Below are 26163 nucleotides of genomic sequence, written 5' to 3'. Positions count from 1 at the left end.
TTCATTAATGATTCATGTACTTCGTTGTCTTTTTGGGGTAAGCGCCTCTGTTTGATTAAGCTTTTCAATGTTCACGTGTGGGTGGACGGGATGCAGTCATTACATTCACACTTATTTTGTAACTCTGGCTTTTCCCGTCCAACAAACACCACAATATATATATTTTTTATAGGCTTCTTAATTTTTCACCCTGCTCTAGTCTAGCCTAATCAATTTCGTAAAAACACGCCAGCCAGAGGAACTCCAGAATTGTCAAAAACATTATTAAGTCCTTGGATCTGCTTCCATCCAGCACTGGTCTGTCTTATTCTCTTCTGTAACCATGAAACTCATTATTTCCTGTGTTCTCCTGGCATTTTGGAGGGGATTGGTCAGTGGTAAGAAAAATAACATATTTATTTATTTTGTTTTGATATGTTTTGTTTGTTTTTTGTTTTTCTATTTGTGATTCTATTTCGGATTCATGTGCCGATTGGGTACCTACATTAATTTAATAATGCAACTGGGATTGGTTTATTGATTTGATGTTGTTGAGTTGATGTGCCCTTTTTGTTGGTTGTACATTGTATTCCTGGGTCAGCTCAGTTTACACTGCATAAGTGACTGCAGTTTTTCTACATATACATATCATGTATGAATCTAATCGTGTATAAATCTGTCATTTTACTAATTACAGTCTGTCAAAAATGTGATTTTGTCAGTTAAGTGTTTTGATAGAGACACTTGTCCAGTCATGTAAGCTTCACAAAAAATGGTGTGGTGGTCCAAAGGTCTTATTGTGCTCAGTCAGACCCATGCCCAAATGTTGTTCAGCAGAAAGCTCACAAACAGACAGCTGGATGCTCAGTACATGACGTACTGTTTGTTAATAGTTCAGTAGATAGGCCGTATTACATGGGATCTTAAGTTAGAACTTCGAACCAAAACCCTTCTGAAAACACCCATTTTTAACACTCCAGTAATATAGTGGTTAGATATAATGATACACTACATGACCAAAAGTGCTCGTCGAACATTTCATTTCAAAATCATGGGCATTAATATGGAGTTGGTCCCCCCCTTTGCTGCTATAACAGCCTCTACTCTTCTGGGAAGGCTTTCCACTAGATGTTGGAACATTGCTGCAGGGACTTGCTTCCATTCAGCCACATGAGCATTAGTGAGGTCGGGCACTGATGTTGGGCGATTAGGCCTGGCTCGCAGTCGGCGTTCCAATTCATCCCAAAGGTGTTCGATGTGATTGAGGTCAGGGCTCTGTGCAGGCCAGTCAAGTTTTTTCTCACCGATCTCAACAAAGCATTTCTGTTTGGACCTCGCTTTGTGCACGGGAGCATTGTCATGCTGAACCAGGAAAGGGCCTTCCTCAAACTGTTGCCACTTTAGTTGGAAGCACAAAATCATCTAGAATGCCATTGTTAAGGGGGGAACTAAGGGGCCTAGCTCAAACCATTAAAAATAGCCCCAGACCGTTATTCCTCCTCCACCTGTCACGCTCGTCTGAATGAATGGACCAAGGCGCAGCGTACTTAGAGTTCCACATGTTTAATAAATATGAAACTCACCAAAAACAATACAGAAGAAAACGAAACGTGACGTTCTGGGCTGCTCACAGGCAGCTACACAAAAACAAGATCCCACAAACAACAGGTGGGAAAAGGCTGCCTAAATATGATCCCCAATCTGAGACAACGATAGACAGCTGCCTCTGATTGGGAACCATACCAGGCCAACAAAGAAATAGAAAACATAGATTGCCCACCCTAGTCACACCCTGAACTAACCAAATAGAGAATTAAAAGGATCTCTATGGTCAGGGCGTGACACCACCAAACTTTACAGTTTGCACTAAGCATTGGGGCAGATAGCGGTTGATAAACCCAGATTCGTCCATCGCTGCCAGATGGTGAAGTGTGATTCATCACTCCAGAGAACGTGTTTCCACTGCTCCAGAGTCCAATGGCAGCGAGCTTTACACCATTCAAGCCAACATTTGATATTGCGTATGGTGATCTTAGGCTTCTGTGCGGCAGCTCGGTCATTTAAACCCATTTCATGAAGCTCCCGACGAACAGTTATTGTGCTGACGTTGCTTCCAGAGCCAGTTTAGAACTTGATCGTGAGTGTTGCAACCGAGGACAGACGATTTTTACCCGATACGAGCTTCAGCACTTGGCGGTCCCGTTCTGTGAGCGTGTGTGGCCTACCACTTTGCGGCTGAGGCGTTGTTGCTCCTAGACATTTCCACTTCACAATAACAACACTTACAGTTGACCGGGGCAGCTCTAGCAGGGTAGAAATTTGACAAACTGACTTGTTGGAAAGGTGGCATCCTGTGTGCTCGATTTTATACACCTGTCAGCAACAGGTGTGGCTGAAATAGCTGAATCCACTAATTTGAAGGGGTGTCCACATACTTTTATACAGTGTAAGCCCCCAGACCTTAGAACTGTGTGTTTGTATTTGGCCATAGGGTCCCGCAGTCCTCTGAATGACTTCCAGCGTTCTGAGGGAAGGGAGCTGGTTCCTACCTCCTGGAACTCTGCACGCGTGCTGATACTGCCAGGGCTGACGCTGGAGGACTGTGCCAGACGCTGTTCACACACACTGGACTGCAGGTACCCTGGAGGGTTGTATGACCTTAGTACAACACCTAGCAATCTTAGTGGATAAGGTGTTGGACTAACAGGTTTGAGTGCCAGTCAGGCTACCCCCAAATTGATTAAAAAAAAACACAAATTAACTTGAAAACTCCTTTCATTAGAGCCTTCAATTACGAGACGCGCCGCTCCATCACCTGTAAACAGCTGCCATGGGTGGAGGATGGCAGCAACGCAGAGGTCAAGAGGAACGTCAACTGTGACCTGTATGAGAAGAAGGGTAAGCTTTTGGGGTCAAAGTGAGGTCATGTTCTCTGTCATTTATGTTCTAAGTGAATTGATGTCATTTTGTATAACGCTACGAAATGAGTCGTGTGGTGTCAGCAGCACGCTGTGATTTTTGTTTGAAAAGGCAGATGTTTTTCTTCCATGTGCAGTGTACGTAAGGAAGTGCATTGTGGGTAAAGGAGAAGACTATCGAGGCAAGGTGTTCACAACGAAAAATGGCCATACTTGTCAACAGTGGTGGTCTAAGTTCCCACACGATCACAGGTAAGATCATCCCGTTGATTTATGGGAGTAGTAGTTTGGAAAACAGACAGGAAAACGCTGCACACTGCTGCTCATGCTCCCAGGTGATATTTATTTACAACGTTTTGACCCTTAGGTCTTCATCAGGCATCCATATCCCAGGTGGGGGTGGAAGGTCCTATATATAGGGGCAGTACTCATTGACATCACTTCCTGAAACAGGAGGTAAAGAAAATGTATAACATAGTTTCACAATATTACCATTCAATGTATCAAAATATATGATCATACACAGGGAATGGGATCAATATTTACAGTAATATATATACACATACAGTATTCAATTAGCATACTTTTTTTTTTATTAACACAATTTAGACTATAAAAACGCTTTCAAGTCAAACTCCTCATTAAGGCCAAGAGGATCTGTGGATCCAGAAAGATTCCCTTTGAAGAAGTTTCCTCTCAATGTCCCCTCCCCTGAAAACAGCAACCGGATTTCTTGTCTCACCTGTCCGTATATTGCTGCGGTGCTCACTGATCCGTGTCTTAAGGCTTCTATGGGTTTTCCCTATGTAAGACAGACCACAAGGACATTTCAACATGTAAATAACATTGGTGGACATGCAGGTAAAATGATCTTAAATCTTTGTTCTGTGCGGGGGTGGGTAAATGAGTTGCATTTATACGTGAAGCTGCATTGAGCACATTGGCCACATTTGCAATTACCCTCCGTAACCTTGTCCAAGAAAGTTTCCCTTTTCTCTGGTGGGTAATCAGATTTAACCACAATGTCTCTCACGTTTGGGGGTCTTTTAAAGATCATACGTGGGGGATATTTAAAAATGGGTTTAAATTGTGGGTCAGTATCAATAATGTACCAGTGCTTCCTGATAATGATCTTATATGCCTTCCCCAATGGTGAGTATCGGGTGAAGCATGATAGGACATGTTCTGCTTTTTGTTTAACTTCTGGTTGAAGGCTTTCCAACTGTGTTAGTCCTTCACAATGATCATTGGCATGTTTTACCCAATTGTCTTTGTACCCCTTTCCTTAAACCTTTGTGTGAGGTCCGTGGTCTGTTTCTAATAAGAGGCATCAGAGCTGCATATTCTTCTGATACGACTGAATTGACTTCTAGGGAGACTTTTAATGAGGACGTGGATGAAAGCTGTCACCTCTAAGGAGGGTATTCTTGTCCGCAGGTTTCATAAAGAGATCTGTAGAGAGGGAGGTTTTGTCATTAATAACTATCACGTCAAGAAAACGGATTTGTGATAGGTCATAGTTAATGGTGAAGTGAAGATGTTCATTCATCGAGTTTAGATAAGCATGGAATTCTAAAAGTTCTTCCTGTGTCCCTGTATAGGTCACCAAAATGTCATCCAAATATCTCAGAATTGGGAGAATATTGGAGAGAAAAGGGTTACGGTCTGGATTCAGCACCACCTGTTTTTCAAACATTCCTAGCTATAGGTTAGCATAATGAGGAGCCTTAGTGCTCCCCATCGCTGTCCCTTTGGTCTGGAGGAAAGAGTTTCCTCTGAAGAGAAAATAGTTGGAGGTTAGCACCAGTTCAGCCAAGTCCACAATATAACTGGTGCTGGGTAGAGCATTAGTAGTAGTTTGGAACCCATGACCCAAAGCAAAATCTAATAAGATATGTCTCTGTCTCTCACACATATTCTGTTTCTATACCTTGTCATAGATGGACACCCACAGCCACTAATGGTTTGGAGCTGAACTACTGCAGGAACCCAGATAGGGACCGCATCGGGCCGTGGTGCTACACCAGTGATCCAGAACGGCGCTATGAGAGCTGCAATATCCCCCACTGCAAAGATGGTACATCAATCAATCAATCAAATGTGTTTATAAAGCCCTTTTCACATCAGCCGATGTCAAAAAGTGCTATACAGAAACCCAGCCTAAAACCCCAAACAGCAAGCAATGCAGATGTAGAAGCACGGTGGCTAGGGAAAACGCCCTAGAAAGGCAGGGGCCTAGGAAGACACCTAGAGAGGAACCAGGCTCTGAGGGGTGGCCAGTACTCTTCTGACTGTGCCGTGTGGAGATTATAACAGTACATGGCCAAGATGTTCAAACGTTCATAGATGACCAGCAGGGTCAAATAATAATAATCACAGTGGTTGTAGAGGGTTCAACAGGTCAGCACCTCAGGAGTAAATGTCAGTTGGCTTTTCATTGCCCAGCATTCAGAGTTCGAGACAGCAGGTGTGGTAGAGAGAGAGATTCTGCACATCCCATTCTGTTCAACATTCCAGTGGTTGAAGGATTGCAATTGCAAATGTTTCTAAAGATAATGTAATAACACTATGTGTAAATGATTGATTGTGGTGTATGCGTTGTCTTTGATCATAGAGAACATCACTGTCGAAAAGTGTTGCTACAGACTGTATGTGTTTGGGTTTGTGCACAGAGGTGTGTATCACATGTAACGGGGAAGACTACAGGGGCCAGGTTGACCACACAGTGAGTGGCAGAGAGTGTCAACGTTGGGACCAGCAGTACCCACAACAACACATCTACCAGCCTGAGAAGTATGTCTGTCTACCCACCGCTGTAATCACTACCACTACCACTACCACTACCACTACCACTCCACTCTTTTACATACAGTTTGTTGTAGGCCTACATGCCTTCGTATCCTGTCAGCATTACTTCTCTCTAATCAATATGTTGTACTGTAACAGAGTAGAAAACAATCAATATTTCCAAGGTAATGAGAAGTTCCTAACATGGAATCCTGTACATGTGCGTTCCAGGTATCCAGATAAGAGCTTGGATGATAACTACTGCCGTAACCCAGACTCCTCCCCTGTTCCCTGGTGCTACACCACAGACCCTGATATGGAGAGAGAGAGTTGCCAGATCAGCAAGTGCCGTACGTCTGTCCCCTCATACACCCTCCCTGTCCATTCCATTCACACTTTTCAATTTTTATAACAATGTAATACAATCTATATCACCCCTCATATGTCACGTCTCTCCTTTCGCTCTAGCTGCGGTTCCAAAGAGACACCTCCGGTCCAGCTACACCACAAACTGTTTCCGTGGTCGCGGGGAGGATTACCGCGGTAAAGTGAACGAGACGACCGGCGGTATTGCCTGTCAGCGGTGGGATGCCCAGTACCCTCACGAGCACCCCTTCTACCCAAACACCTACGAATGCAAGTAAGCCAGAGGAACGGGCGAATGAGGGATGGATGGATGAGAGGCGGGATTGATAGTTAAGAGGGATGAGTGGCGGAATGATGGTTAGTGGGTGGTGTGATGAGGATGGTGGAGTAAGGAGTGAAATTAGGGGTCTTGAGATGAGGGTCTACGTGAATGGCTGATCTTGGGTCTAGTTATTTATGTTCCTAAACACATATGCAGTTTAGTCATAGCAGACGCTTATCCAGAGTCAGTATCATACATCCAACATTTACCCATGAATGATTGTCCCTGTGTTATTTTGACCTACAGTATTAGCTGTTTTATCCATAAATCCCTGTGTTATTTTGATCTATAGTATTAGCTGTTTTATCCATATATCCCTGTGTTATTTTGATCTATAGTATTAGCTGTTTTATCCATATATCCCTGTGTTATTTTGATCTATAGTATTAGCTGTTTTATCCATATATCCCTGTGTTATTGTGTGCTATACATATTGGTTATACTAATTGCTGTACCATTGCTCCCAGGGGCTTGGAGGAGAACTACTGTCGTAACCCAGATGGATCCGAGGCTCCCTGGTGCTTCACGTCTGTGCCTGAGATGAGGACGGCTCTCTGCTTGCATATCAAACGCTGTGCAGACGACATCGAAGCTGAGGGTACACTGCTCTCTGCTGTTTCAATGGCAACAATGCACTCGCAATGCAATCTGGGGTCCTCAAACACAAGCCTACTTGATAACTCACAGAAGGGTTTTCTTTTCCCCACACCCCAGATTGCTACCATGAAAATGGTAAAAACTACAGGGGTGTGGTCCGAAAGACGCGGAAGGGCGTCACCTGCCAGAAGTGGAGTGTCAACATGCCTCACAAAACAAAGTATCAAAAATAACCAGTAGATTCTAAAATTAAATGTATCATGAATTTGGCAGGTATGTTTGGTGTTGTCAAAGATTTAATACATATGTATGTATATATATACAGTACCAGTCAAAAGTTTGGACACACCTACTCATTCAAGGATTTTTCTTTATTTTTTTACTATTTTCTACATTGTAGAATAATAGTGAAGACATCAATACTATGAAATAACACATGGAATAATGTAGTAACCAAAAGAGTGTTAAACAAATCATCAATATATTTTATATTTGAGATTCTTCAAAGTAGCCACCCTTTGCCTTGGTGACAGCTTTGCACACTCTTGGCATTCTCTCAACCAGCTTCACCTGGAATTATTTTCCAACAGTCTTGAAGGAGTTCCCACATATGCTGAGCACTTGTTGGCTGCTTTTCCTTCTCTCTGCTGTCCAACTCATTCCAAACCATCTAATTTGGGTTGAGGTCGGATGATTGTGGAGATCAGGTCATCTGATGCAGCACTCCATCACTCTCCTTCTTGGTCAAATAGTCCTTACATAACCTGGAGGTGTATTGGGTCATTGTCCTATTAAAAAACAAATGATAGTCCCACTAAGCCCAATCCAGATGGGATGGCATATCGCTGCAGAATGCTGTGGTAGCCATGCTTGTTAAGTGTGCCTTGAATTCTAAATAAATCACAGACAGTGTCACCAGCAAAGCACCCCCACTGTCACACCCTGATCTGTTTCACCTGTCTTTGTGCTTGTCTCCACCCCGCTCCAGGTGTCACCAATCTTCCCCATTATCCCCAGTGTATTTATACCTGTGTTCTCTGTTTGTCTGTTTCCAGTTCGATTTGTTTCGTGAAACCTACCAGCGTTTTTCCCCTTGCTCCTGTCTGTTCTAGTTCCTGTTTTCTAGTTTTTCCCGGTTTTGACCTTTCTGCCTGCCCTGACCCTGAGCCTGCCTGACGTTCTGTACCTTGCCACACCACACTGGATTATTGACCCCTGCCTGCTCTGACCCTGAGACTGCCTGCCGTTCTGGACTTTTTGCACCCTCTCTGGATTATTGACCTCTGCCTGCCCCTGTCGTTTTGCCTGCCCCTGTACTAGTATCTGCATCTGGGTCTTACCTAAAACGTGATACCCACACCATACCTCCTCCTCCATGCGGCACGGTGGGAACTACACCTGCGGAGATCATCCGTTCACCTACACTGCGTCTCACAAAGACACGGAGTTTGGAACCAAAAATCTCATATCTGGCCTCCAGACTAAAGGACAGAATTCCACCGGTCTAATGTCCATTGCTCGTGTTTCTTGGCCCAAGCAAGTCTCTTCTTCTTATTGGTGTCCGTTAGTAGTGGTTTCTTTTCAGCAATTTGACCATGAAGGCCTGATTCAAACAGTTGATGTTGAGATGTGTCTGTTACTTGAACTCTGTGAATCATTTATTTGGGCTGCAATTTCTGAGGCTAGTAACTATAATGAACTTATCCTCTGCAGCAGAGGTAACTCTGGGTCTTCCTTTCCTGTTGTGGTCCTCATGAGAGCCAGTCTCATCATAGCACTTGATCGTTTTTGCGACTGCACTTGAAGAAACTTTCAAAGTTCTTGAAATTTCCTGGATTGACTGACCTTCATGTCTTAAAGAAATTATGGACTGTCGTTTCTCTTTGCTTATTTGAGCTGTTCTTGCCATAATATGGACTTAGTCTTTTACCAAATAGGGCTATCTTCTGTATAACACCTCTACCTTGTCACAACACAACGGATTGGCTCAAACGCATTAAGGAAAGAAGTTCCACAAATGATCTTTTAACAAGGCACACCTGTTAATTGAAATGCATTCCAGGTGTCTACCTCATGAAGCTGGTTGAGAGAATGCCAAGAGTGTGCAAAGCTGTCATCAAGGCAAAGGGTGGCTACTTTGAATAATCTAAAATATATTTTGATTTGTTTAACACTTTTCTGGTTACTACATAATTCCATATTTGTTATTTCATAGTTTTGATGTCTTCACTATTATTCTACAATGTAGAAAATAGTCAAAATAAAGAAAAACCCTTGAATGAGTAGGTGTCCAAACTTTTGACTGGTACTGTGTGTATATATATATATATATCTTTCAATGTATGGGATAGTAGCATGTGGGTGTAGAAGTGTCTGCTGTGGCATGGGTAGGTAGGTTTAGTGCTTTTACTGTACTGTGGTTTTCCAGGATAAACCCAGGGACCCACCCTGAGGGCAACCTGACAGAGAACTACTGCCGGAACCCAGATGGGGACCAGCACGGACCCTGGTGCTACACCACTGACCCCAAAACAGAGTTTGACTACTGCGCCATCAAGCAGTGCGGTAAAGATTCCCATCCCCCCATACCTCTGTCCCCTCAGGCATTACATTCCTTTCTCCATATCTTTCTCTTGTTACTCCATCACTCATTGGCCGTATCCGAATACCCATACTTTCGTTCTACACAGTAGGCATTTTAGGTATGCGAAAATAGAACGTTTTATAGTATGATAGTATGATAATAAGCTGATAATGAGACAAGGGGACACGCTGTACCCAAATGAGCGAATGGCGGGAATCAACGCACTTGCGCATTAGATGCCGCGTTATCAGGATGGGTGGGCCTAGTATGTTGATATTTGTTGCTTACTGCATTCATTTTTACTAAACAGTACGTTCTAAATCGTATGTAGTATGATTAGTACACATTATGTCGTTTTAGTAAGTAGTAGGCAAGACAGATGTCGGACGCCGCCAGTATATCTTATACTCTGTACTCTATCCTTCTAGGCCTAATGTTAATTTACTGACACTATAAAGATCTTTTCATACATTTTGCTCAAAGCACTAATCCCTCCTTGGCTGTTATTTCAAAATGATTAAAAAATGATTCTGCTTATTGTTGTTTGAACAGCTGGGGAGAAAGTGTCCATCATTGAGCCAGCCGGTGAGTTCCTAATGGAATATGCAACTATAATGAATAATAAGTGCTTCTTGGAAGTGGACCTGTGTACACAACTTTACTCACTAACTGAAGTCTGTGTGTGTGTGTGTGTGTCTCTGTGTGCACACAGAGAAAGTGGAGTTTAATGAGTGTGGGAAGAGAGATGATCGTTTCGTCAAGAGCATACTCCGTATTGTTGGTGGGCGTCCTGGAAACTCTCCCTGGACAGTCAGCCTCAGAGACAGGTCAGTTTGAGCCTGGCAGTGTTAGCTCAGTGAGATTTACTCAGCAATAGAGACTCCAGCCTCAGTCTTCATAACCTCTCTGTCTCCCCTGTTAGAGACTAGTGTTCATGGCTTCCCTCTCTCAATTCAATTTCAATGTCAATGTAAGGGCTTTATTGGCATGGGAAACATATGTTAACATTGCCAAAGCAAGTGAAGTAAAAAATAAACAAGAGTGAAATAAACAATCAAAATGAACAGTAAACGTTACCCTCAAAAAAGTTCCAAAAGAATAAAGACATTTCAAATGTCATATTATGTGCAAAAGGTTAAAGTACAAAAGGGAAGCTACATAAACATAAATATGGGTTGTACTTCTGGTGTTCCCAAATCGTGCTGCTGTGATGACACACTGTGGTATTTCACCCACTAGATATGAGAGTTTATCAAAATTGGGTTTGTCCTCTTTTTCTCCGTGTGTGTTAGAGCCAAGTCTTCATTACCCCACTCTCTCCTATATCTCTCTCTCAATTCAATTCAATAAATGCTATATTGGCATGAATGGGAGAGCTGGTTTCAAGTGCAGAGCGCACCAGGTGTTTATTGAAAGGAACCTTAGGAGGAGGCAGGTAGCTGGGTCCAGGGGCAGGCAGAAGGTCATACACAGTAGGTCCACAAATGGCAACAGTACAGGCAGGGAATAGGCAAAACGCGTTGTGAGTGAGGCAGGCAAAAACTATCATACACGGGAGGTGAGAAGGACGGGGGGGAAAAACAGAGTGCCTAAAAAGTGTGTCTCAAAAACAAACGATACCTCACAGTGATGGGGTGCAAGGAACTGAACTAAATAGTGTGGGATGCTGACATGCAGGTGTGTGAACAGGTGATTAGAATTGGGATTGGGATCTGGAGAGTGAGCTGGGAAGTGAGCTGTGTTCAGGGGATCTAAGTGTTTGGGAGTGTGAGTTGGACGCAGACATTACATTGTCAAAGCAATGTATATGAAGTATTACATAAATGAACAATATGTTTGACCAACAATAATAACATACAGTATACTGCATATACACAAAAACAATAATAAGATTTTTTTTTTTAACTATTCTGAAATTAAATCTAGAAAGGCTCATGTGTATGATATCTCTTAAATGATGACAAGGCAGCACATAATCTGCAGCAAGATCTACGGTCTCAATGTTTTCTCCCAACATAATGCATATTTTCTCCTCATTCTCTACTTCACCCGACCCGCAGGGCTTACCTAGTCGTTCCTCTCTGGCCTTCCATGTTTTTCTATGGCATTCTGTCTCTATTGCCAGGCTATGGTTCATTGAGTCTGTTAATGTCTTCCATGGTTTGAATTCTTTTATTTTGATAAGGTGTTGTGCTAATTTGATATCTCTATTTAGAATTTTGTAACATTGAAGCTTGTGTTTCAATTGAATTTCGTTTTTGCCAATATTCTATATATTTTGGTTAGAGATTTCTACTTATTAGAATTGTGTTATTTGTGGTCAAATGGTTGAATTTAGCTGGTGCTTTTGGGCCAGTTGCTCTGAGGGTCACTCTTTGTGTTGCAGTCGTTGCATAAGAAAGCCTTGTGATGATAATATTCTGGATCACAGTGTGTTAGGTGAGTCTAGAATGTGGTGTCTCTTTTCTCAGTTATGAATGCTAGGGGAAATCTCCCAAGTTCTGTCCTACAGGCTAGGTTTGGGGCATTTCTGTGCACACCTAGAATATTTGTACAAAATTCCAGGTAAAACCTTTCGGTGGGGCTTTTATCCCATGATGTCCAATAATTTAAGGCAAGTGGGTTAAATTTATACAGGATCTTTCTGATTGCAAAATATGCTCTGCATGCTTTATCTGTTAAGGACTTTATGGCCATGTCAAACCACCAAGGTGTAACGGCTTTCCTCCTCTTCATCCGAAGAGGAGGAGCAGGGATTGAACCAAAATGCAGCGTTGTGTGATGACATAATATTTATTAAAGTAAAGACGAAAACACGAACTTCACTTAAACTAAACAAAACAACAAACGGAGTAGACAGACCTGGGGCCTGTTGCACAAAACTAGGATAAGGGATTAAGCCAGGATATCTTGGTGATCCTGGCTCAATTGATCCGTAATCCGGTTGCACTAAAGATGGATAGGGGGCAGGAGGATATGTTATGGTATAAATTACCATGGAGATTTATTCTGTGGAGCTAGCCTGCTCCAGACCAGGCTAAATTCCAGGATCTATTTAATCTCATCCCTAATGTCAGTCAGCAGTCACCACAAATGGAAACCAATAGTTATTTCACTGCTCACTATACATTGTTATCACATATAACTAGACCCACTGTTATTATTTAAACGTTTGTGATCATTAATTTCAATGATTTTGGATAAATGATTTTTAGATGATGTTGCTATCATTAGATAATTTACAGTTTCCCATAGACTATAAGGCTATATATAAAATGATAGAATATTAGGGCCACAGAGGGGAAAAAAACACAAGTCATAATATTGTAACCAGTTGTTTTAAAGGAGGACAGTTGTTAAAATGACAGATGTGGGGCATTTCGTGAAATTGTACTTCAGTATGGTTTCATAAACAAAGACATGCTGATGTGCCAGAATATTAAGTATCACATTGTCATAAGTATCAAAACTGTAAAAACAATATGTAGCTTTTCTGCAGAAAGAACCAGCCTCATAAATTTATGACTTTATCCTTTTTCTTCAGTGTGGCCCTAGTACTCTGTCATATAAACAAATACACATTCCATATGAATATAAAAACACAATGTGTAACATTATGTTCCTTTATTGAATAAGGACAAAACAAAGCAGGTAAACCATCAGCTCCTTTCGAAACTGAAGTCACAGTGACTCTACAAGATGGAAAGCACAGAATCCAAGCATATTATACAAAATGATACATACACATTCAAAGGTCTGTATATAACACACCCTGCATGTCTGCACACTAAAATAAATGCAGGACAAATCCATACACATCAACTGAACAGACAAATGAATGGATGCAGTAGCCTCCCTGCAGCCTTGTATTACACACAGTATACCGCACAAACATCATAAGAGGCCAAATTCGTCAAAAAACGAACCCAAAAAAACTCAAATTACTCTGCCACCGCAGGACATATTTAACCAAAATTGAAAGCACACATACTAACTAAAATAATTCAACACATATTGGTCCCTCAGCAGCCGACCACTGTCGTCATCAGGGAAGATTGCCGGATTGTCCCAGTCCATGGCTGGTGGCACTCTGGGGGCCCTCTCCTTCCTCAGGCAGGCCACATTGTGGAGGACAGCACAAGCCACAGTAATATCACATGCCCTAACAGGGCTGACCCTTAATTTGTGAAGGCAGTGAAAGCGTGCCTTCAGGAGGCCAAAGGTCATTTCAACTCTGGCCCTGGTCCTGGCATGGGCATGGTTGTAGGCCTGCTGTGCTTCCTGGGGGTCTGTGAAAGGTGTCAGGAGAAAAGGCTGGCAGCCATACCCCCTGTCTCCCAGCAACACACCAGAGAATTCACCTGTCAACACAAAATCTCATCATTACTACCTCATAAACACAGTGATATTCTTGACACAGCCATGATGGTTATAAATAGGGGTTGTGTGGCTTACCTTGTGATAGGCACTGATAGATTTCAGAGGCCCGAAAGATTCTGGAGTCATGGACTGAGCCAGGCCATTTTGCCACAACATTGCTGATCACACAGTCAGCATTGCAGACCATCTGAAATCATAAGATGAGGAATATTACACCAATCAATGCACATCACTGGCAATGCAGAGTGTTCGTCAATGGACAATATCAAAAAGTTATGTTCACCTGAACATTAATGCTGTGAAAGGATTTCCTATTCACAAAATCGGCCTCATGGGCACCTGAGGGGGCTTTTATCCTTATGTGTGTGCAGTCCACTGCACCAATGACATTGGGGAAACCTGTCACACAAAGTAATGAGTATCCTACTATGTGTTAACAGTTGTCCTGTAATTTGTAGATCCTCTTACCTGCAATCCTATAGAACTCCTCTTTGATGTCACAGAGTCTTCTGTGGCCAGGGAAGGAGATGAAGACATCTGCTAATGCTTTGATAGCCAGACACACACTCCTTATTGTGCGGCAAATTGTGGCCTTGTTCAGCTGTTCTGCATCCCCCACTGAGTACAGGAAGGCTCCACTAGCAAAAAAGCGCAAGGCCACACAAACCATTTGCTCCACACTCAGTGCATGGCTCCGTGCAGTGCGGTGCTTAATCCTGGGACCCAGTAGTCTGCATAGATACCTGATGCCATCTGCAGAAAACCTGTATCTTTCATATAGATGGTCATCAGGGAAGGCCAGTGGGTCCAACCGGTCCCTGAAGACCCTTTCTCGCCTGAAGGCTCTCCTCAGCACAAGTGCTTCTTCATCCACCACATCTCGCACGAATGGGCATGCCATTGTCAGAGCAGAAAGGAACACACAATTTTGGGCCTTCATATAGGCTAGTGGCCACACCTGGTGCTGGGGGGGTGGGCAAAAGAGGGCGATGCCTTATAACGATGACTTGGTTGTACTGATTGCTGGGAAAATAAAAAAAAACTTAGAAAGATGCCACCGTCCTGTGTGCTCACAATAAGAGCTCATATGTCATGGCTCACTTGACTTTACGAGAATATACCTAATTTTTATTTTGAGCTGTGTCATCTTCTTGGAGCTGGGGGAGGAAAGAAAAATAATGAATAATACATTTGTGTTACAGTTAGCATACAGTGTACATTGAAGGCATATCTCACCTCCCTCTCAAGTTTTTTTATTTCAAGGTCCAGTTTCCTAATTGTCCTCTTTTTTATTTCGGACTCCAGTGCAAGATTTTCCATCTTTTTCTTCTTGTACTGAATGTCTATGTCTGCCAGTTCTATTTGGCGCCGGAGGTGGTTGCCATACAACTTTCTGATAGCTTGTGAGCTCTGTGAACACAATACAATTAGCGCAGCTGGAATTTGGCAGGATGTGGTGTCCTTTTATTAATACGCACTATGTTGCCAGGCTGGTTTTCCCACTGTATAGCATCTGGGTCCTGTAAAAGAAATTAGATTTTTTGATTTTGATGAGGACTCCTCACCATTGTAGAGTAAATAGTACTTTCACAGTCTTAACATGATACCTCATGCCTTCTGGAATCCAGAGAGATGGTCTCCTCCTCATCATCGTCTCCATCATGTGCTGTTGCTGCTGCACTGGGGCCTTCACCCTATCACATTTAATCGGATTCATATTGAAGCTAGTAGACAAGACATGCCAGGCCTACAGTATGCCTTTGATGGAGTACTCACTGGATCAGCATCGTCTGGTGCTTGTGCTGGTGGCTCTAACAGGAACACAGTGCTGCCAGACACTGCAAGGCAATAGGTAAACCAAAGTCAGACAGTCCAAATTGATTCAATATGAATGTGGTTGTATCCCATGTAGAGATGGAAGGACATACCTTGAATGAAGCGGGTGGCATCTTGGGAGGAACCTATGCTCGTCTCTTTCCCCCCAGGGATCCCCTCTAAGACGGGCCTGCCTTTATTTAGCTCCAAGGCCATGTCCTCTGCTGGGGTAAGGTCAGCCTTTGGTGACCCACCACCCGTGCCTTGTCTGTGGGTATTCTTTTTCACTGCTAAAACAGTACAGACAATGTGTGAGCAGGCACCTTCTGGGTACAATATATGCTTGTGCTTTGTTAAATATTAGTCAGGGACCATACCATTCTGCAGAATGTTCTTGTATTTGATTTTGACCTGCTGCCATGTCCGTTTTGGCCCGTTCATGTTTAATCTACACACACACACACACACACATTTAATGGAGTCACACTGCAAAAAATTACTTGGTATTTTTGTCTTGTTTTCAGTAAAAATATCCAAAAATTTATCATAGCTTTATACAGTGTGATGGAGTTACTTTACACAATTTCACTCATATCTGCAGTGCATTTCAATTAAAAATTTAACCGTTTCATAATTACAGTACAACTGCATTTTTGGAGATGTGAATTAAATATTTGAATTGTAATTGTGATGTTTCAGCGGAGCGGTGAGTGTGTAATTGTGCACTACTTACGCATTCAGGCGGTCTGCAATACTTTGCCACGCTTTTTCTCTTTGCTTTATCACTGTGGCGGTGTTGCCTTTCTTCTTAATTATATCTTTTACCTCCTCGTATGCCTCCATGAGGATTTGTGCTTCCGACGGTGAAAAGTACGCGGCTCTAGTTGCCATGGTAAATCAGTTAATCTGTGATCTGTGGCGGGGTCTATTTGAGTGAGCCGTGAGCGCGCACCTATCCAGGATTGGTTTCACCTGGCTTAATGAATCCGTGTCTTCTCATCCTGGCTTGGTCTTTGTGCAACCAATTAAGCCTGGACGCACATGTTTTGGCTTCATTGAGCTCAGCTGAGTCATTTATCCCGGATGTCTTAATTCTACTTTTGTGCAACAGGCCCCTGGACGACGAACTTACATGAAACACGAAGAACGCAATAACAGGAAAACTGACTACAAAAAACGAACAAACAAACAAAACCGAAAACAGTCCCGTGTGGCGTAACATACAGACACTGACACAGGAGACAACCACCCACAAACAAACAGTGTGAAAACACCTACCTTAATATGGCTCTCAATCAGAGGAAATGAAAACCACCTGCCTCTAATTGAGAGCCATATCAGGTCACCCTTTAAACCAACATAGAAACAGAAAACATAGACTGCCCACCCAAACTCACGTCCTGACCAACTAACACATACAAAACTAACAGAAAACAGGTCAGGAACGTGACACAAGGTAAATATAGTCGGTGGTGTGTTTCAGGATTGGTGGTGTGTTTCTAGGGTGAAATGGTACCTATTTTCCTGAGATCAGGACTTTTTCTGAAAGATCATTACTTAGTTTTGTTCCATACTAATGGATAGTGTCCGGTCCTTACAATACTATTCTAGCAAGGACAGGCTTTGTTGTACCTCCTGTTCTGTTGGTGACAAGATTAGTAAGTCATTGGCATATAAAATACACTTTATTTATTTGTCTTCTAGGGTGAGTCCCAGAGATCTTGATTGATCTGTAGCCAGTTCATTTATATAAATATAGAATAAGGCTGGACTAATATTGTCATGGCTGTTGAAAGAAGAGGACCAAGGTGCAGCGTGGTGGGCGTACATTTTCTTTTATTAGGGAAAAGACGCCGAACAAAAACAATAAACACTACAAAAACAAACTGTGAAGCTCAAAGGCTATGTGCCCTAAACAAAGTCAACTTCCCACAAAGAGAGGTGGAAAAAAGGCATACCTAAGTATGGTTCTCAATCAGAGACAACGATAGACAGCTGCCTCTGATTGAGAACTACACCCGGCCAAACACAAAGAAATACACAACATAGAACATAGAACATAGAATACCCACCCCAACTCACGCCCTGACCAAACCAAAATAGAGACATAAAAAATATCTCTAAGGTCAGGGCGTGACAAATATTGCAACCTTGTCTTACTCCTCTGTCCTGACTAAAGAATTGTGTTCTTTTGTTGTCAACTTTTATTTTCCTTATAGATCACATTTATTTTATTTATTTAACCGATATTTAACTAGGCAAGTCAGTTAAGAACAAATTCTTATTTACAATGACGGCCTACCCCGGACGAACCCGGGCGACGCTGGGCCAATTGTGCGCCGCCCTACGGGACTCCCAATCACGGCCGGTTGTGATACAGCCTGGAATCGAACCAGGGTCTGTAGTGATGCCTCTAGCACTGAGATGCAGTGCCTTACTATTATTATTATCATAGACCTTGCCTACTACACCGCTTTGAAGGGGTTTTAAGAACAGTGCTTCATCCCATAAGGAATCAAAGGCTTTTTGAAAGTCGATAAAACAAGGCAAATATGTTTCCTTTGTGAGTTTGGTGGACATGTTTTTTTGACCAAGGTATGGAGGATATATATGTGATCTGTTGTTCAGTGTTTAGGGAGGAATCCAATTGAACTTTTACTTAAAATGTTGTGCCCACTTAAGAAGGCCTACATTCTCGCATTCATTATGCTATTGAAAACCTTTCCTAATTTACTACTAACAGCGATGTCGCTACAGTGAGTGTACAAAACATTAAGAACACCTACTCTTTTCATGACATAGACTGACCAGGTGAATCCAGGTGAAAGCTATGATCTCTTATTAAATCCACTTCAATCAGTGTAGATGAAGGGGAGGAGCCAGGTTGAATAATTTTTAAGCCTTGAGACAATTGGCACATGGATTGTGTACAGTATGTGTGCCATTCAGAGGGTGAATGGCCAAGCCAAAATATTTAAGTGCCTTTGAACGGGGTATGGCGGGGTAGGTGCCAGGCGGACTGGTTTGTGTCAAGAACTACAACACTGCTGTTTTTCACACTTAACAGTTTCCTGTGTGTGTCAAGAATGGTCCTCCACCCAATGGACATCCAGCCAACTTGACACAACTGTGGGAAGCATTGGAGTCAACGTCAAGGCATTGTAGAGTCAATGCCTTGACGAATTGAGGCTGTTTTGAGGGCAAGGGGGGGGGGATTCGAATCTCTGCTTGAATGCTGTCTGGCTCTGAGGCTTTACCGCTCTTGAGGGCCTTTATTTGATCAATTAGTTAAAACAATGTTGTCCAGCTAGTTTGTCCAGCTAGTTTCGTTGGGTTTTTACTGTTAATTATAATTATTTTAATTGTTCTATTACTGATGTTTGGGTGGAGTTAAGTTCATTTTTTATTTGGAATTTATAGAGGTATTTCAAAATGCTGTTTCCAGATAATCCAATCTTTGATTGGGAGGTCTTTCTTTTTAAGAGTGGTATCTAATTTCCTCCATAATTCCCTAAATGAATTGGTCATTGAGGGATTTTCTTATTTTGGCTTAGGGCCTATTGGTATATGAGACGTGTCTCCTGGTGTTTTTGGTTTGACAAAAGTCTTAGTTCTTTTCTTGCAGTTGAACATTCTTTGTCAAACCATACCATTTGATGTTCTATTTTTCACCTTTTTAAGATGTAGTATTTTTTTTGCCAGATCAATGAATATATCCATCAATTTGTCAGTGGCTTAACGCACGCCATCTTTGTCTTATTTAAATGTAGTAAAAATAAAAATGTAAATCAAGTTTTTAATATCAATGTTATCTAATGCTGCCTTATATTCAACATGGCTAGCTTTTTTCCACTTGTATGTGGGCGGGAGGGGGTAGAGTTCTGGTTTTAAATCTAGGGGTGGTTCATCTGATTTTTTTTCGGATAAATTCTAATTTGACAGTGGTCTGACAAGGGGAGTTGTGGCATGACCATAAAGGCATGGATTTTATATACATGTAAAGGTCACTATCTGAGTTAACAATATATTTTTAGCCAACTGTATGTTTTTCCTTTCCTCTCTTTAAACCAGATTATAATCCCTCTTGAGTCTCTGCCACATTTTACATGTGGATGTTTCACTGACGGTAGGCCTGCAGTAAACTCCCTGTCATTTTTGGGAGAGGATGTTTCTCTTCGACTCCATGTCTCTAGAAGTATAATAATGTCTGAACTATGTACAATGTCTACGATGTCTGTGTCTGTACTTTTCACAACCAAATGTTTAATAAGAGCACGAACCCTGAATGTTATATATTCACTGCATTTGGAAAGTATTTAAAAAATATATTTTCAACTTTTTTATTTAACCTTTATTTAACTAGGCAAGTCAGTTAAGAACAAATTCTTATTTAGAATGATGGCGTACCCCGGCCAAACCCGGATGACGCTGGGCCAATTGTGCGCCGCGTATGGGACTCCCAATCACAGCCGGATGTGATACAGCCTGGAATTGAACCAGGGACTGTAGTGACGTCTCTTGCACTGAGATGCAGTGCCACTCGGGAGCCCAAAGTTGGTATTCAAACTCCTTCCCTTTTTCCACATTTTGTTACATTACAGCCTTATTATAAAATGGATTAAATTTAAAAAAAAATCCTCATAAATCTACACACAAAACCCCATAATGACAAAGCAAAAACAAGTTTTTAGAAATGTTTGCAAATGTATTAACAATAAAATCAGAAATACCTTATTTACATAAGTATTCAGACCCTTTGTTATGAAATTGAGCTCTGGTGCATCCTGTTTCCATTGATCATCCTTGAGATGTTTCTACAACTTGATTGGAGTCCACCTGTGGTAAATTCAATTGATTGGACATGATTTGGATAGGAACACACCTGTCTATATATATAAAAAAACAAGCCATGAGGTCGAAGGACTTGTCCGTAGAGCTCCGAGACAGGATTGTGTCGAGGCACAGATCTGGGGAAGGGTACGAAAAAATTTCTGCAGCATTGAAGGTCCAAAGAACACTGTGGAACCACCAAGACTCTTCCTAGAGCTGGCTGCCTGGCCAAACTGAGCAATCGAGGGAGAATGGCCTTGGTCAGGGAGGTGACCAAGAACCCAATGGTCACTCTGACAGAGCTCCAGAGTTCCTCTGTGGAGATGGGAGAAACTTCCAGAAGGACAACCATCTCTGCAGCACTCCACGAATCAGGCCTTTATGAGAGAGTGGCCAGATGGAAGCCACACCTCAGTAAAAGGCACACGATAACCTGCTTTGAGTTTGCCAAAAGGCACTTAAAGGACTCTCTGACCGTGAGAAACAAGATTCTCTCATCTGATGAAACCAAGATTGAACTCTTTGGCCTGAATTAGGGCTGTGGCGGTCACAAAATTTTGTCAGCTGGTGATAACAGTCGGTCTCACGGTAATTGACAGTCAGTTAACATAAACACATTTAGCATCTCCTGGCTTCCACGCATAGCCTACAAGCCACTGATGCAGACCTTAGGAACATATACATTTTTAAAAAATCTAATAAATCCATGTAATATCGCCTACACCTTCACAATAAATCCATTATTTATTTTAGACAGGTCTAAAGAAGCACGATATGAAGAAAATGTAGTCTATTGCAGAAGAACAGAATAACATACTCTGTGTTGTCCTTATGTTAGGCCCTGATCTGGCTATGCCAAATGGCTGTGGGCTACACTAGTTCATTTAGCAGACAAGATTTGCTTAGAATTCCATGGCATTATTTTATAGTATGAAGAATACAATTGAACAAAGCTGAATAAAATAGAAAGGATATTTTCTCCAAATTATTTGAGGGAGTGGCACATACTGTGTTGAGCGGTTAACAAAGCAATAGGTATTCCTATATGCTTAATTTACAGTTATTAATGTAACTTTAGTTGTTCTACAAACTTTGGGCTATATGTTTGGACTTTAATACATTGTAAGGCTGCATTGTGCTACTCTAATGAGGATTTGAAAAACGTTGCATGAAAGGCATGAGCTCTGCTTTGTTTTTTGTGCAGGCTGATCACACTACATCAGTCACTCATTCACAATTTGACAAGCACTTGATAATGCCTCAAATTTCACGCCCGCCGTAATGCACCCTAATAGAATCCATTCTATTTGCATTCATGTCAGAGTGATTAGAGGAACAATAGAGTGCTGAGTACCAGACAGTTAGCAAGTTTGGTAGGCTACTAATAACCATCAGCAGCATCAGAGCTTGTAGAAGCCTAATTACCGTGTCTAAACGGTCACGTGGAATTTGACTGCCTTCATGACTCTTGACCGCCGGCGGTAATACGGTCACCGCAACAGCCCTAGCCTGAATGTCAAGCGTCACGTCTGGAGGAAACCTGGCACCCTCCCTACGGTGAAGCATGGTGGTGGCAGCATCATGCTGTGGGGATGTTTTTCAGCGACAGTGACTGGGAGACTAGTCAAAACATTTAAAAATATATATTTCTCTCTTATTATCTAGGCTACATAGCCGATGCCGATGCCTTTTTACTGCAACAGCATCCCAGAAAACAAAAATCATCAGTTCATTTTCTTCTTCTTCAATTAAAAAGAAAAGTAGTACAAGTAGCAAAATGTAAAATAGTTCTCAGCTATTTGATAGCCTTTTCTTTTTTAGCTATTAGCTCTTAGCTATAGTTAGCTTGAAAAAAAACTATTGATTGTTTGCTCTCACTCCCTCCCTGTTATTCTCCAGTATTTATAACCTCCCTCTCTTTCCCTGTTAGAGCACAGTCTTCATAATCTCTCTCTCTCTCTCTCTCTCTCTCTCTCTCTCTTTCTCTCTCTTTCTCTCTCTCTTTCTTTCTCTTTCTCTTTCTCTTTCTCTTTCTCTTTCTCATTCTCATTCTCATTCTCTGTCTCTTTCTTTCTCTTTCTCTTTCTCTTTCTCTTTCTCTTTCTCTCCTCTCATCTCATCTCATCTGCTCTGCTCTCTCTGTTATTCTCCGATCTTTATAACCTCTCTCTATCTCTCCCCCTGTTAGAGCCAAGTCTTCATGACCCCTCAATCTCCCTGTTAGGGCCCAGTCTTCATAACATCTCTCTTTCTCTCCCTCCCTCCCTCCCTCCTTCCCTCCCTGTTAGACCCTAGTCTTCATAACCCTTATCTCCTTGTGTGCAGGAAAGGAAACCATTTCTGTGGAGGCTCCCTGGTTAGCTCCAAATGGGTGATCAGCACTAAGCAGTGTTTCTCCTCTTGGTATGCTTTCTGTTGTATTATTTCTCATGACTTAATGATCAAGTATTGATATCATGTTGTTGTTTTTTTAAACACAGTAAAAGGAAAATCTGTCAAACCCAAAAGACCCAGATCTAGACTCGAAAACAAAGAATAATAATTGTAAATCCCTTGAATAGGTTGGAGATTGTTGGTCAGTATGTGTTTTCTGTGTGCAGTTATGTGGACCTTCCAGGGTACTCCGCCATGATGGGGACATTGTTCCGCAACCCCAGTGAAGGAGAGCCCGACCGACAGACTATCCCTCTCACCAAGATCGTCTGTGGACCCTCAGAGTCCCAGCTAGTCATGCTACAACTGGAATAGTGCGTACACACACGGACACACGCACGCAGGGACGCACACACACGCACAAACCACGTATTTCCCTGCACATCTTTTATTATACTTCTTGTTTTTTTACAGTTCACCAGTAACCTAACAATAGTATCCTACAAATAGTCCACGCCGTATGATTTAACAGCAACCCCATTCTGCTCAGGCTGATGCTCTTCCTCATCCTCTTCCTCAGCTCAGCCCAGTTTAACGAGCGTGTGTCTCAGATCTGCCTGCCTCCTGAACGCTACATAGTTCAAAACGGAACCTACTGCGAGATCGCAGGCTGGGGGGAAACTAAAGGTAAAGGATAGCTATGCTCATAATTGTAACACCACAATATAATTTAGTCACATTCCTCCATATTCATCTTCATCCTTCCTTTTACAGATGTAGGGTCTTCATTGGATCACCCTGTATGAGGAGAACCTTCCTGCAATGCAGGAGATCTATAACGTGTAGGGAATTTTGAGGTTTAAAAAGGCTTTTGAAGTTTGTAATTTCAAAATTTCAGACTTGATTTTCACTTACGAAAAATCTGTCAGCCCATTCAAAAATGTCCATGAATTATAATCCACATAATAATTCACATTTCCTGTTGCTGCAGGATTATTTTCCTGCTGTAGCAAACTGGCTCAAAATTAAGATCCAACATCTGTATTACCCTCATCTGCATATTTTTTCCTGTTGTACTCTTTATACCTTTCCTTCATAATGTCCTTTATATATCACCATCCTATGGCTGCATTACGACCAGGGCCCTGAGTTGTCCCAGGTCAGATGATGTGGTCAGGAAAACCTAGGACCCTAATGTATGACATAATGTTTCTTTAGGTATCTTTTGCTGCCCTTGAAGTAGTATCTGTTTTACTAATGTGTCATGTAAATGAGACAGCTTTTCAGATCCTGGACCAACAGATGGTGTTGTTATTTCCAGTATTACTCCGCATATGCCCACCTCTCTCTCATTATCTCGTTCTCTCCACCCCCCCCCCCCCCCCCCCCCTTCCTCTTTTACTGTTTCTTTCTCAGGCACTTCTACAGATGACTCCGTGCTCAATGTGGCTCAAATACCAGTTATAAGCAACAAGGACTGTAACAAATACTTTCGGGGTCGTGTTCGGGAGAACGAGATGTGCACCAACTCCTTCCAGGGTGGGGTGGGTGCCTGTGAGGTAGGTTTGGCTCGGGAGGATTTGTCTATGTGGAGTGGGGTTTATTTCTATGAGAGAGAATGGTGTGTTAGAATGAAACTATTTGATCTTTTAGGGAATTCATTCTGTGACGTACAGCCCAACGCAAACATATACGTGAAGTTACGATATGTCCTGTCACTGTGTGAGAATGATCTGACAGTGATATGTTATTTCCACTCGACCCCCAGAGAGACTACGGGGGTCCTCTGGCCTGTCAGAACAGTGACTGCTGGGTGCTGGAGGGAGTGATCATCCCCATGAGGCGCTGTGGACACCCAGGCCAGCCCAGCATCTTCATTCGCGTCTCCATCTATGTGGACTGGATTAAGAAGGTCATGGAGATGGCTTAGTAATAGATACAGTATGTCACCAACCAGTGACTGGCCCCTATGTTCTACATAGGGGTCATCTACATCTACATAGACTTTTTGTAATATCTGTCATTATGTCCATAATACTCTGTTGTTGTGTATTATTCTACAGTCTTATGACAAAAATATAAGATCTAAATAACCCTGTTTTCCCTTGTCTGTAGTCTATGTGTAATCAAACCCATTATGAACCTTTTGGATCAGAACATACTATCCATAATAGCCCTGATCTTTTGTGGTGATTAGATTATTAGATTATCGGACATTACATATTGAACCTTGGCAGTGACCTCCGGGTGTCCTTGTGAAGCACATGCCTCCTTCACCTCATGCTTCCCGAAAGCACTCCCACACCCTTCACTAAAACTGCTGACCACCAAACCCTTCACTCCCCTCCCCCCAATCAAAATACCTTCTTTGCCCCCCAGCCTCTAAAGAAATCCCTCCGCTGCCTGTCTTTTGATGCCTGCCCCCACGTCCAAAGACATGCCTTTGTGCCTTATACAGAACTGAATGCGCTGCACATTCTTTCTGGTTCTATAGGAGGATTTTTGTAACTCGGTCCTGATGAGCCCACGGAATTCAGCTTAAATAAACCCCAAGATCAGAGACCAACGGAATCTCAGACACACCAGCCTGCAGAGGGGCAGTCAACTAACTCTTTCTCTCTTTCTCTCAATTCAATTTCAATTCAATTCGATTTCAATCTAAGGGGCTTTATTGGCATGGGAAACATATGTTTACATTGCCAAAGCAAGTGAAATACATCATAAACAAAAGTGAAATAAACAATACAAATGTACAGTAAACATTACACATACTCTGTTCCTCTCTCTAACACACGCACACTGACACACACACACTGACACATACACACACACACACACACACACACTGACACACGCACACTGACACACACACACTTTAGCTTTCTTATTATTACACGCAAACAAACGTAGACACTCACAAATCTGCATATCCACGTACAGTATTCACAAATACACACATACCCATTTACCCAAAGAACTAAAAGAGAATTGAACAGTACGCAGTACTTGTGTATTGTGGTTCAACAAATTACCACAACAAACGAGTGCTGGCTTTGGTCAGTTTCAGTGGCAGTTTGACAATTCATAGTGCTCACTTTCATGAAATTCTGTTTATAATAGATGACTAATCAAATACTTATATGACTGATGGTTCTCGTTTATAATGCAGATACGGGTTGACTAAATGGTTTATAAATGAGTAACAAAGTAGC

At 42.1% G+C, this 26163-nt stretch overlaps 2 protein-coding genes across 4 annotated transcripts; one reads left to right on the top strand and one right to left on the bottom strand.

Moving 5' to 3' along the window:
* Positions 1-57: 57 nt before the first annotated feature.
* LOC139535487 (hepatocyte growth factor-like protein) lies at positions 58-25049 on the top strand. The gene is made up of 18 exons (XM_071334923.1): positions 58-377; positions 2471-2615; positions 2762-2877; positions 3035-3149; positions 4838-4974; positions 5570-5690; positions 5916-6034; positions 6153-6324; positions 6840-6970; positions 7087-7189; positions 9398-9534; positions 10106-10138; positions 10266-10380; positions 22904-22981; positions 23179-23325; positions 23532-23638; positions 24368-24510; positions 24720-25049. Exons 1-18 carry the CDS (start codon positions 323-325, stop codon positions 24879-24881), a joined length of 2136 nt encoding a protein of 711 aa, XP_071191024.1. The 5' UTR covers positions 58-322; the 3' UTR covers positions 24882-25049.
* On the bottom strand, positions 13142-17181 carry LOC139535488 (putative nuclease HARBI1). Of its 3 annotated transcripts, none has more exons than XM_071334927.1 (10): positions 16482-17181; positions 16126-16196; positions 15862-16038; positions 15710-15771; positions 15541-15627; positions 15412-15453; positions 15170-15343; positions 14402-15090; positions 14009-14120; positions 13142-13914 (listed from the first exon to the last, which is right to left on the bottom strand). In XM_071334927.1, exons 1-8 carry the CDS (start codon positions 16637-16639, stop codon positions 15055-15057), a joined length of 807 nt encoding a protein of 268 aa, XP_071191028.1. In that variant the 5' UTR covers positions 16640-17181; the 3' UTR covers positions 13142-13914; positions 14009-14120; positions 14402-15054. The 3 variants fall into 3 exon arrangements, with proteins under 3 accessions (XP_071191028.1, XP_071191027.1, XP_071191025.1); XM_071334926.1 differs by having other exon boundaries at positions 14009-14956; positions 15055-15090; XM_071334924.1 differs by lacking the exons at positions 15170-15343; positions 15412-15453; positions 15541-15627; ... (2 more) ...; positions 16126-16196; positions 16482-17181 and adding an exon at positions 14217-14332 and having other exon boundaries at positions 14402-15049.
* Positions 25050-26163: the final 1114 nt, after the last annotated feature.

The sequence above is a fragment of the Salvelinus alpinus genome, chromosome 12 (assembly GCF_045679555.1).
Source record: "Salvelinus alpinus chromosome 12, SLU_Salpinus.1, whole genome shotgun sequence".
NCBI classification, from domain to species: domain Eukaryota; kingdom Metazoa; phylum Chordata; class Actinopteri; order Salmoniformes; family Salmonidae; genus Salvelinus; species Salvelinus alpinus.
The sequence above is the reverse complement of the archived record's forward strand: the minus strand, read 5'-3'. Positions and strand labels throughout refer to the sequence as shown.